General features: G+C 41.3%; 1 protein-coding gene across 5 annotated transcripts in view; it reads left to right on the forward strand.

Moving 5' to 3' along the window:
• The first annotated feature begins 9386 nt into the window (after positions 1-9386).
• TAPT1 (transmembrane anterior posterior transformation 1) overlaps positions 9387-12695 on the forward strand; it is a 47325-nt gene continuing 44016 nt past the window's right edge. For 2 of the 5 annotated variants that reach the window (XM_080344298.1, XM_080344301.1), the window contains exon 1: positions 9387-9721. In XM_080344298.1, the coding sequence (XP_080200424.1) occupies positions 9430-9721 (292 nt within the window). In that variant the 5' untranslated portion in view covers positions 9387-9429. The remainder of the gene's footprint in view (positions 9722-12695) is intronic. The other 3 variants (XM_080344299.1, XM_080344300.1, XM_080344297.1) reach the window with 3 other exon arrangements.

Consider the following 12695-nt stretch of genomic DNA (forward strand, 5'->3'; position numbering starts at 1 on the left):
GCCCCTCTGGCTGAGAAGCAGGCATGCTTTTCATTTGTTCCAAATTGATGAGAAGGCTTTTTTACTGAAATAGTCTACTTTTTCTTCTGTGCATTTCATTTCTAGTTGGATTCAAATGTCAACAAATTGATCCTTGGCAAACCAAACTTTCCACTATGTAATGTCATTTCCTCACTGAACTAATTACTTCACTGTATCAGCTGAAATATTGCTTTTAAAGTAATTGGGGACTTACATATCCATGTTCTTTATGCAAATTAAAATGAATAGCTATACTTAGTAAATGGGAAAACTGCCTAAGCGTTAGAGCTGTTCTCAACCTGGAAATCTACTTCCCACAACAGAAATTCAGTTTTTAACTTATTCCTGAATTTAAGCCACAATTTTTAAGGCTTTGTGTCTAAAATGATGCTCCTCAACCCAGATCTAAAATTCTAAATACAAGTGGCTTGCTTACAAAACAGCCTGTCATCTCCAACTGTCTCTAACCCAGTAAGACTTGTCAGTGCTCTCACTTTCTCAGTGCCAAATTATCTGCTCAATTACTTCCTTGAAAGCCCACCGAAATCAGGCTTGGTTGCATAGAAAGAGCTGGCTCAGGATCAGTCTATTCCTTAACTTTGTAAAACAAGTGGTTTCCAGCATCCCAGTGTTTGAGTGGTCATTGCAAACCAAGAGGAAGGTGTTCCTCTCTCCCAGAACACCAATTATGTTCCAGAGTGAAACACTCAACTCCTGGCTGTGCCTTCAGGACACCATGATGCTGATCGTGCAGTTGACTCAGCCAGGTGTTGCACCCTCTCACTCAAGTTGGGCTAGAGGTCTAAAAGGTCAACAATATTCAAGCAAAGTTTTTAAAATGTGGCTACTAAGGACACGAGCCAAACACAGCTAAGAAGGTGAGAACAAGATCTGCCATGGAGACACACTATAGAGAAAAAAAAAGGGTGATTTGGCACCATAAGCAATCTTAACTCACAGCATCAGAAGCCAAGAACATGCTGTGAGGAGGAAAGAGTAAGAAGACACAGCCGTTCTGTGAACATTATTATCTTTTTTCTGTTATTTCTCAGGTATTGCTTTATCAGTCTTGTTTGTCCATATCTTGGACTCCAGTTTAATCATATGCTTGTGTTCTGCAGACACATCAGGACATATAATTTAACCATCTCACTGTAAGTGTGAAATATTTCTATTAAACTAGGTGTGCTTTGTATATTACCATCAAGTATGCTGCTTGCAATTAAGATGATAGTTCTGCATTCATCCAAGCGGCAACACTCAGACAAGACATTCAACTGCTCTTATTTTAATTAATAATTCTCCTGATTTCATTTCAAATAATCTTACTTAAGGAAAGGGGAGAATAATTGTTATGGGCTGTGAAATATAGGAGTACTGGGAGGGAACTGAAAGTGCCAGCTGGGAATATACAAAGGAGAGAATGAGTCATGTCACATCCAGTCATTCAGAAAGGGGTCGTCCTGACTGGGCAAGACTGCGATTATTAAAATTTATGTATCAAGCATTTATTCCTGGGTTGAATGAATAAATGATCTGCAAGAAGATCATAAAGATCATAAATGAACTGATAGCAATGCTGTGATAAAGGTTCTGTCAGCAATTATATTATAAAGATTTATACAATAATACAGAACTAAAATAGCGCATCCTGATCACTAAAATAACTCCAGAGTCAGACTTTGGATCAAGTTATCATAACCAAGCAGCTGACTAATGCCCACAAAAATATCCGCGTGCATGGGAATCATCTTTGTGCAAGCTGGTTTGGTAACTGCTTGTCTATGGTTCTTTTTGCCTACAAACATCTCTACAGAATATTCAGTTATTTGGTTTTATGAACACACATTTCTGTGTGCAGGTGCTCTAAACAAGCACATGAACATCCCTGCCCACCTGTGCAAGATTTTTAGGCCTAACCAAGCCATTGGATTGTAAAGAAGCATATATTCTTAAGGCTGAGCCAGAAGTTCAGCTAGTACTCCACAGTAAATCCCAGTAAAAGAAACGCTGACAGTACTTTAAACATAATAGCGTTAAGAGACATCATGTACAGGACTTTTTCTTAGTCAGCTGCCTGTGTTTGAAAATGTGCTTCCATAAACTTTCCAAAAGTGAATATATTTCATATTGTTTCAATTAAATTGCTGGATCCTTTAACCAGTTGATGGTTTTCCCAATACTTATATTCTGATATTCCAAATGTGAACTCAGTGGCTGACAGATGGAATTTCAGCTTTTACTCTTCATGTCCCTCTGTGAGTTCTGTCAACTCTTACTGTGACTTTGGTGCATATAACTTGTAAATCACAGGATCTCACAACAATAATAATTTGAAAATGGAAAGGAAAAACATGTTCAGTTAATGATCTGCTAGTTGATACAATTGCAGGGCAGGTAGGGTTACTTTGCAGGAAAAGCAAGTATTTTCAGTGTAAGCATCTTTCTTTATGATCTGCCAGGGCTGAAAGATTGATCCCAAACCTATTCCAGTGCATCTTGTTACTCATCAAGGTAGAGCAAACCTCCAGGAGTTCCAAATGGTAATTGGATTTGTACAGAGCCTGCCAAATTAAAATTGCCTGCTTCAAAATACAAAACTTGAGCAAAAAAAGTATGGGAAATTTTGAGTTCCAGTTGAAAATGTATTCTTATCTCATCATGCTACTACAGAGGGTCTTTGGTACGTGGTATAAGAAATCACTTGATGCTGTAACTGTGCTCTCAATAGACAGAGTTTGATATATTGATAGACACAGTTTGTGAATACATCAAAAATCTATGTCTGCACTCTAACTTAGATCATACAGACTACGTTGGCATTACTGGGATTAAATCAGAGGTGAATTTGACCCAAGTGCTGTTGTCATGTTTGACAATTAGATTGGTAATAACAAAAACAATAACTAAAGCAAAAAAACAACCTCAAAGGGTGACAATTATTTAAAAATGTAGCACTGAACCCTTGCCTGAAAGGGACTAGCTGATTTTAAAACATTTCTAATGTTAAAATAATACTTAGCTCCTAAAGTTGGTCTTGATTTCAGTATTCTGTTGTCACGTATATGTAAATAAACATTTTTTGTGTGTTTATATACATAAGAACAATATCTGTGTTTATTAAGAGCAGTTCTGCATAAGTTTTTCACCTTTGTTACCTTGTGCACAGTGTGTTAGGTGATCTGTATCAATGCACTGTTTAGATAGAAAATAACAATTAAATCAAACAATGAACCATTTCTTCTTTCAAACTTCAAATAATTCAAAACCAGTCCCAATCTCATGAAAACTGTATGAGTCCACCGAAGGTCATGACTTTATTTTGACTTAAAATGACTGAAGGTTTGGTCTCAGAGCCATTAGCTATACATCTATAAGCAATACATTTCCTTTTCTATGTATGCTATGGTTTTTCATGTGCAACTACAATTACAAAACAAGCCATGATTTTCAGAAGTAGGAATCTAAAGTAGGGGTCCCAGAACCTCTGAAGTGATTCAGTTGGTCCTACCGGAGACTCAACATTTTTGAAGAACACATTTTCATTGTCTAAAATCAGAAAAGCATTTACCATTATGTTTAAATCTAACACATTTGAATTCTCTCCTGAGCAGAGATGCTTTGAGAAGTGAGAGACTTAAGATCTATCTAGAGATCTCACAATCTAATTTTAGGCATAAAGCTTGTATGTATGTATGTATCTGCATACTTTATCATAACAGAAATGCTCTTGCTGAGCTGAGATTTTCAACTCAATCAATAGGATTGTTTACTTAGTAAATGGGAAAACTGCCTAAGCGTTAGAGCTGTTCTCAACCTGGAAATCTACTTCCCACAACAGAAATTCAGTTTTTAACTTACTCCTGAATTTAAGCCACAATTTTTAAGGCTTTGTGTCTAAAATGATGCTCCTCAACCCAGGTGCAACTCTGATTGCAAATGATTCTTACAACAGAGATTTCTATCTCCACTTGGGTTTGGCATGACTGAAAACCCATATTCTAAATTCAGGCACAAAACCTGGGCCAGTCCAGCTTCAGGATTTCAACTTCTGCTCCCTGGACCTGAAAAACACACAAAAAAAATGGTAGACTGAAACTTACACATTAGGAAACCAATTTTTAGAGGTAACTTATTTTCTGACACCTAAACAAAACACCAATCACTTTCTGTCTCATACTGGGTGTGTTGGTTTTGGCTGGGATAGAGTTAATTTTCTTCATAGTAACTACAGGAAACCTTCCCCAGGTGTTTTTCTCTTCCCAGTTCATGACTCTAGGAGCTCTCATAACTGTTTTTCCATCTGCATTTTCTTCACTGACTTCCCCCACACCTTATGTCTGGCTTAGTTTTTCTGAGGATGGAGTCAAAGGCAACTGAACTCTTAAAACCATCTTATCGTATCTAGAGCCATCTTTAAATGTTATGTAGTATAGCTACACATATGTAATAAGAAAAAAAAAGAGGAAAGAAGAGATTACAAAACCTTCCTTCCAACACTTCAAGATGAAGACTGTGATTAAGTAATTTGGAATCAATGAGATTTAGGGACCTCCCTGCTACTTTACTTTCAAATGCGTGAATCTTATGGGGAAATGCCCCCTTTATCACTGAGTTCAGTTTTGTTGATGTTGAAAAGACCATTCGCTGCTTTGCTAACATAATAGGTGTCAGAGGTTCAGGTACCTGCGCTCCAATAGAGGCAGCAGTTTTAATTCTGGCATTTTGCTCAAGATATAAATCCTCAAGAAATATTGACACTGAGAAATGGAGATCAGACCTTGGGCAGGAAAAATCTGTCACTGACAGTCACAGAAGAAGTATTGCCTTGAGAAAAACTTTCAAGATATCTGGCAGTGAAAGAGCTATAAAAATATCACACAAGGGAACTCCTAGAAATTTTAACAAAAATCAAATAATATTATGAAATTTACTTTTAAGATAATGTGAGCATGTTTTTGAAAACCTGCAATATTGAACTAACTTTCTGCCCTTCAGTCTTCCTTGAACTATGGTCCCAGGATAAAATGCCACATAAAAGTATCTCAAAAGAAGTATTTCTTCCAAAAATTTCAGAGATTGCAGATGTGAAAGAACAGGCTGTCACTGGAAAGCACCATTGATTTTTTAATCATGCAGCAGCTCCTGTGCTGTATAATACAGTATCCAAAGCAAACAAATAATGGAAATGTACCAGTGAGAAGTCAAACTCGACTTTCAAGTACTGTAGTATTGCATAACATGATTTGTACTTGCATTATTCAAGGACATGCTGATGTTGAGTAATGCCCTCAGCTTACCCGGGAGTCAACCTAATATTCAGTGAGCCTACAACTCAGGAATATATATATATAAACCCTAGTAATATAAATTTTATATTGAGATTAAAAAAAAAAAAAAAAGTGAACTACATAGGGTACTACTGTCTATACAACAATTTCTTATACTGATTATTTTTCATATGTGAAGATTAGTCCATACAAAAAAAATCATCTGCTGGTTAGATATTGAACATAAAATGGAGGAAAGAATCTTTACATGATTTTTCTCCTGTGGGTGTAAACAGATATTTTTAACTTCAGCTACCAAACAGAACCGACTGAGACAGAATTAGATTATACTTCCAACCAATACTTTTGTACCTTGCAAATATATGACAGCTGCAATTCTGAAAGATCTAGAACTGAGTTTGTTAATAACAGTTGTTGCTAAGAGATGCATCGCCTTTAGCAGAAGAATGAATATGCACCCACACACTAAGTGTATCGATGAACTAGAAGACACAAAGCCAATACAAAATAACTTGTTTATATTACAAAGGGGCTGAAAATATTTATTTTGGGAAAAAAAAAAAAAAAAAGAATATTGCACTTTGAATTCATCATGAGTTTTGTTGACTTTCCTCCCCACAGAAGGTGTACTAAGTGAAGACGTTTTTTAAAATGAAGAATAATTGAAAATCACATATATAATGCTATAACTCAGTGTAATTCTTGCAGGAGAGTCAATAAATTAAACCATTAAATTGTACATTTTTAGTACCTATTTTTTTTGAGTGATATTGCAAAGTCTAAAGAAGTTCGAGTGTCACTGACAAAAAGCTTACAGCGTAAGACAGATACCAGATGTTTTCATACAGTAATGAGTATTGCTGTTACACATAACTGTTTCATGCAGCTATGAGTACGGCATTGTTACTATAATCAGTTTAACACCCGCCTCTACTGCCAGTTAATGCATTATCCAGTTTCACTTCTGCTTTGTGCAGTACATTGAGTTTCCATGCTTCTCTGTAGACTTCTTCCCTATTTCCTAAGCTATGCCCATAATTTATTTCTCATATAAGATGTAATTTTCTTGACTTTTTTTTTCCATGTTTGTATTGCTCTCTAAAAAGATCCTACTAGAGCTCTTTTTAGCACACTTCATTGACAGACCAGCTATGTCGAGGTAGGATATCTGAGTTGGTAGGGGTAAATGAAATAGATGGAAAGGTCGGTAAAAGAAATCGAAGTTCTGACAGCAAAAACCACTACAAAAAATGATTACCCATTTTCTGAGTCTTCTTCTTAATCACCTTTTGTTGGCTCTTGTGGGGAAAAATACATTACGAAAAAAAAAGGAGGAACTTTAGACCAAGTAAACATGTTCTTTAGAAAAAGACCGTCCTCTCTAGGAGACAGAGTAGTTGCAGCAGTGGGTACTCAGGGACCAAAGTACAACCAAGCTAGACACACTAAAAAGTTTCAATAGCTGGCAGTGCCAGAATAAACTTTCCTGACATCAAATTAGCAAAAATACCTCTGTGATGATGATGTACAAGATAAATTATGGGTAAATAAACATTGCTCTAGTATATGTATGGAAAAATTAAGGCAACAAAAGAAGTAGCTTCCCAAAGCCCCAAAGATCAGCAATGATGGCATTTCTAATACAACTGAAGTAACACTTCCCAGTCTGTATTCACTGCATGACTATCCTAATGTTTATTGTTGCTCTATGAATGAAACTGTTTTTTTGTCTTGAAGACTGTCATTATTTTGAAACAATCCTCCCTTTCCCCTCCACCTGCTAATTATCTCTTGGGGAAAAAAGTAAAATTCCAGCTGTGTCTTGTTCTAAACAGGGCTGTGTCTTGTTCTAAAAAAAACGCTTCAGGGAAAAGATTGGTGAATGTTATGAAATTGCAAAGTGGATTCTGACCTGCCGCAGAGAGACTCCGTAGCATGTCTCATAGCAGATAAGCTATGGAAAGCTACAAAATACAGCTTCTCATGCCCAAACAGCAGATGGTCCCAGATAACTCCCAAGAGCAGATATCGTAATGAACCACTACTTCCTATTTCAACACTGCTAACATTTTTCACTAAACAACTTTTACTCTCTGACTTGGCTAGTTTAAGGACTCTAATGTCCAAAGACTGGATTTTGCTGCCTTTGGCTTGAACTTGTGGAAGTGGCCGGTGTGCCAAAATATCATGTGTAATAGTTGAAAACCACACATATTCGCATGTGGAAAAGAACGTATTAAAATTCTGGCCAATGATGGGTTACAAACTAGTTGTAAAGTACAGAAAAATATCCAGAAAGACTCTGCAGGTAGAAACGTGAGGGCAGCTGCTCAATGCCTCAAAAATATGAGCCAATTCTTAGCTGAACTGTATTGCAGTCATACTATTATCGTGTCTTCAGCTGAACGGCTTCAAGCGGAAAACTGGAAGATCTTGTAAACAAAGCAAGGTTATCTTGGGTCAACCCCTGAACAGAAAATGTATGTGCTGTCACAACTGGTGCCGACGATACGTCGGATAGCTTCTCGGTTGGCCTGACAAAAGAAGCTGGTTGTTAGACGATGCTTCATACTGCAAACGCCGTAAGACTGATAATAAAGTTCTGACAATTTGTTGTCGTCAAGTATCATGCAATGCATCTTATGCATGGATACAGCATTTCTACACAGTTGGAACGAGAGAATAATATCTCTCAGGTTGTCATGTAACTTTGCATGGATTGCAACAGCACTCCTGCTGAGGGAATTTTTCAGCTCTTTTTGGAGATCTTTATTCTGCATCCTATTTTTCAAACTGCTTTCTACATCTGCAGAAAAAGGTGGGAGAAGAAAGCCCAAACTGATAATGTATAGTAGCTATCACTGTTAGCTCCCTGTATGATATTCTTATTACACATTACAAATACCTGTAAAAAGTGTTCCCCTGCCTGAAAACATCAAGAATTGGATTAATCCTACTGGATTTTAGGCATTTAGAACCACTAATGGCAACAGAAATGGGTACCTCTAGTCTATGCAAAGCTTGAAATGCTCTTTGAGACAACTGTATAATTAACTTAGAGTTACAGAGGAAGAGTACTATGGCCCTCCAAAGAAAGAATAAAGCACTCTCTGTTTTCCCAGGATGAGTGGCTAAATATTAAGCCTCAGAATGCATGATAAGAACATGAGAACTGAATGTGAAGGAGGTCTTGTACTTGAAATTCAGGCCAGGAATTTTGTCCTCGTGCCCATGTGAATTCCCTCTGCGAACAAGTGCTTCGCTGTTACCTTGAGCTCCCTGCTTCTTATATTTGTTTATCCTTGTATAAATTATAAGCACTTTGAGGCAGGAACAAGCACTTTTCATTAGTATGGCCTCTGACAAGCCTTTTCACCGCCAGTATCATGCCGCCAGTAATTAACAACATCTCCAACCTCAGCCTTTAAGGACAAGATTTCAGGCCCCGGTTCTCGGGCTGGCGGGGCTGTTTGAGCTCTGGGGACTCCTTGTCGCCCTCCTGCACCTGGTGGGACTGTGTGAGCTCCATGGGAGCCACAGGGCCACAGCACACGGGCCTTGGCGCGGGTGGGCCGGGCAGCAGCAGCTCCTTCCAGAGGCCTCTGGTGGGCAGAGCCGGGCAGACCTGGGGGCTCCGGCTGTGACCTCAAGTGCCCAGTGTCTGACACGTTATGTTATTGAAATCCTGTTGGCTTTAGGGTTAATAATTCACCTCTTGCTTTGCATTTTTCAAACAAGGTCTTTATTTGCATGGCGTGGGATAGATTAATCGCGTTATTTGCAGTTGTTCTGGGCCACTGTTCCCCAGTTAACCCGTGTGGCAGGTGAAACCGTGACCTTTGCACACTTGGTTTTTATCACAACGTCAGACGGCCCGCTAGATCTCTCTAACGTTAATATATTTGCGGCCAGCGGTGTCAATAAAACCAGAGCAAGCTTCGCGGCGGAGCAGAAGAAGGTGCCGGGAGGAGGCGAGCCGAGGCGGACCCAGCGCGGCCCTGCGGGGTCCCGGCACGCACACGGTTAAGGGCGGCAAGATGGCGCTGCGCCGGCCGCGCCCCCGCCCCCCGCGCCCGGCCCTCGCGCGGCGGCCGGCCCGCGCCGCTGTCGCGCGGTGATGAGTCACGGGCAGGGGCGCGGCGCGGCGCGCGGCTCGGGGGCGCTGCTGCGGGCGGCGAACATGGCCGGCGTGGCCGACGCCGCTGCGCCGGGCAGCGGCGGGGACGGGCGGCGCGGCGGCGCACCGGAGCAGCAGGACACCGGCCGGGGGGAGCCCAAGACTCTCTGGGGGAGCAGCGAGCCGCGGCCGCCTGCCGCCGGCCCGGGGCAGCCGTCTCCGCAACAGCGAACGGAGACGCTGGGCTTCTACGAGAGCGACCGGGGCAGGAAGAAGAAGCGGAGCCTCTCCGGTGAGCGGGCGGCGGCGGTGCGGGCGGCCTTCTCCCGCGAGGGGCGAGTGGCGGGCAGCGAGGTCCGCGGGGCTGGGTCGGTCCCTACGGGAGACCGCGGTGGCCGCCGCGGTGTTGCCCCGGGCCGGGCGACACCTCCGGGGCGCGTCGCCAGCGCTGGTTCCGCACAGCGCCGGCCGGCCCGGCCCGCCGAGGAGCCGCGGTGGGTGCCTGAGGCCGGGCTGAGGGCGCCCTGCCGCCCGCCCGCCTGGGCGAACTTCGGCGAGCGACTTCAAAAAGTGCGCCGGGCTCTGGCGGGTCAGCCCTGAGCGGCCGGGCGGGGAGCGGCCCCGCCGCCTTCGCTGCCGCTTCGCTCCCGGTCCGCAAGTTTAGTCAGCGAACTCACCCGTGTCAGCGAAATAAAGCCCCGGGGGTGGCTGGTTGTGTCCCTGCTTTCCACTCTTTCGTGTGCAAGAATGGGGGAGTGGGGGCAGTGAAGTCCCTGTGCCCTGTCACGCAGCACGTTAATCGCCAGGAGGTTGTTCAACGACGGGGCATCATCCATGCGAGTGTTGCGCGCTGGAGCCGAATCTCAGGTTGTTAAAATCTGCACCTGCCGTGGAGTTGCCGCGGGCAGCGTGTCGCACGGCGGATTTGGGCAGGAGCAGAGCGATTCAGACCCGGGTCCTGCGTTCTCTGAGCCCCTGGCCCGGGGGGCTGCAGGATCCCTGAACTTTGGTGCTGAAGTACGAGAAATGCTTCGTCGTCTTAATGTTTGTTATGTACACAGAGCTGTGAGTCAGTAGTCTTTGCCTGTATTGGTGAAAGTAACGGTGCTGTTAGAGCCTTGAAGTTGTATGCAGGTTATCAGAAGTCTTTTAAACTAAGTGTAGTTTACTGGCGGGATTTCGTAGGGAAAAAATAAAGGAAAATGTCTTGGCCTTTGCTATCAGCATTTATACTCAAACTTGCATTTATACTCAAACTGCCAATTTCAGGTATCTACAGAGTAATTTTTGAAAATAGCCCGTCATTTTTTGTAAAGAATTGTCACTCAAGTGCAACAGGGTTGATTTAGAGTTGATAAGGTTGCTTTATTAGCACCATATTCTTGAGTGGCTTGCTGAAAAAATCTGGAAAGTGCTCAAAGTGGTGTCCAAATTTCCTGGCTTTCTGCCTCAGTGTTGGCTTGAATGTGATAGCATAGGTCTTACCAAATGAAAAAACAAAAAACCAAAACCACACACCTGCCAACAATTCAGTGCTTTTCTTCTAAGCTTGACAGGTGCTATATCCCTTTTTGACATGCTTTGTCATAGGACTTGCAGCATCATTGACTACACTTCTGTGGTATTGATGAAGCAAATGTAATTTCTTTAGTTGTAAGGAATGAGCTTGATTGTAGTATTATTAATTGCTTTGTGGTGAAAAAAACAATGGCCAAGATACATACCAATGTGCCTGAAAGATAGCTGAACAAATAACTTTTTGAAAAGTAGGGAAATAGGAAATTCCCTCCCCCGCCCCCCCCCCCCCAACTATCTTCCAACTACTGATTTTAAATTAAAAAATAGTTAAAATTCATTGGTGCTCTCTGACTCTTCAGGACAAGAAAACATAAGAACAGGCTTCTTGATAGAGCAACTAAAAATTCTAACTCATCTACCGGTAGTAATATGTTACATGGTAAACAGAAGTAGGGTTTTTTCAAGGTGGTAAAGCAGGATCAGTACAGTACAGATAAGTTGTTTAGCGGAGAAGGAAATATTTGTTTTAGGAAACAGTATTGTGCTGTTGTAGTCTTGATTGATTTGATTGTTTATGGAAGGAGTGTGTATTTAGGATTGACAGAAGCGAAGTATCTGGAATTGTTCCATTTAGGATTAAAGTTACAATTATATAGTGATAAAAAATTATTGAGCGGCGATACGTTTCACATTTGCACAAGTTTTCCTCTCCCTTTCTGGTTAATGGTTATCCTTTGTGTAGCTGTGCATTGAAGTATAACTTAGGTAAATCATTATCTTTTTACCTTTAAGGAATTAGTGGCCTTTTATGTTTTGAAGATGCTTGCACTTTTCCGTCCTGATATGAGGAGATAAATGAAAATACTTTAAGCACTTAGTATGCTATCAGAACAGTTGAAGCTTAGGCTACAGTCTGAAGCTTTCTGACTGAAAAGGAAGGAAACTTGAAGTAGGGAAGGAAGTTGAAGTGTTTACTTATATTTTAAAAAAAAATGATGCTTTGATAGTGGAATTAAGCCATTTTTCAGATGATTTATTGCTCTGTCCTGCCTTAGTGTCTTATCATGTTCTTTTGCTTACTGTGTTTTTCCTACAGGGTCAGCCACTGATCTGTTTCACAGCTGGCACAGAACTAGGGCTGATGCTGGGTTGCAGTAAAGGCTCAGAAAGGAGCTGGCTGAGTGTCTGTGCTTCAGTGCACCCCCTGTCACTGAAGAGATTGTTTTGCAGTCACGATCTGGAGCTTGTGTATTGATCAACCTCGGTCATATCTGGGGCTTGAAAGTCTGGCCAGGTGGAAGAAACTTAGAATAATTTGGTTTTTAACAATAGGCCCATCAAAGTTTGTGTGAGGTAAGAAGGAGTGGGAACAAATAGCTCTTTAGTTAGAATCATAGAATATCTCAAGTGGGAGGGGACCCAAAAGGGACTCATAAGTTATTCCGTGGTGGTTGCCCATATGCATGCATTTACTTCACAGGAAACTTCAGTTTTTTGAGTTGAATTATCTTTAAGTTAGAGAAGGTCAGTCATCTGAGGTGAAAGAAAATACACCTGGACAGTTAACAGTGTAGCTAATTTGTGTGTTTATAGCTGATGTTCTCTCTTTTGACTTTTTAAGAAAGAAATGGAAAAAACAAAAAAGTTACAAGTGATAGTGTTCCAAAGGAAGACTGCAGAAAACAACTTTGCAAGAGATCTGAACAGTGATTTAGTCGTATGAACTTCTGCCTTATTTCAGTGGAATG

Source organism: Nesoenas mayeri, assembly GCF_963082525.1.
Source record: "Nesoenas mayeri genome assembly, chromosome: 4".
Lineage (NCBI taxonomy): Eukaryota > Metazoa > Chordata > Aves > Columbiformes > Columbidae > Nesoenas > Nesoenas mayeri.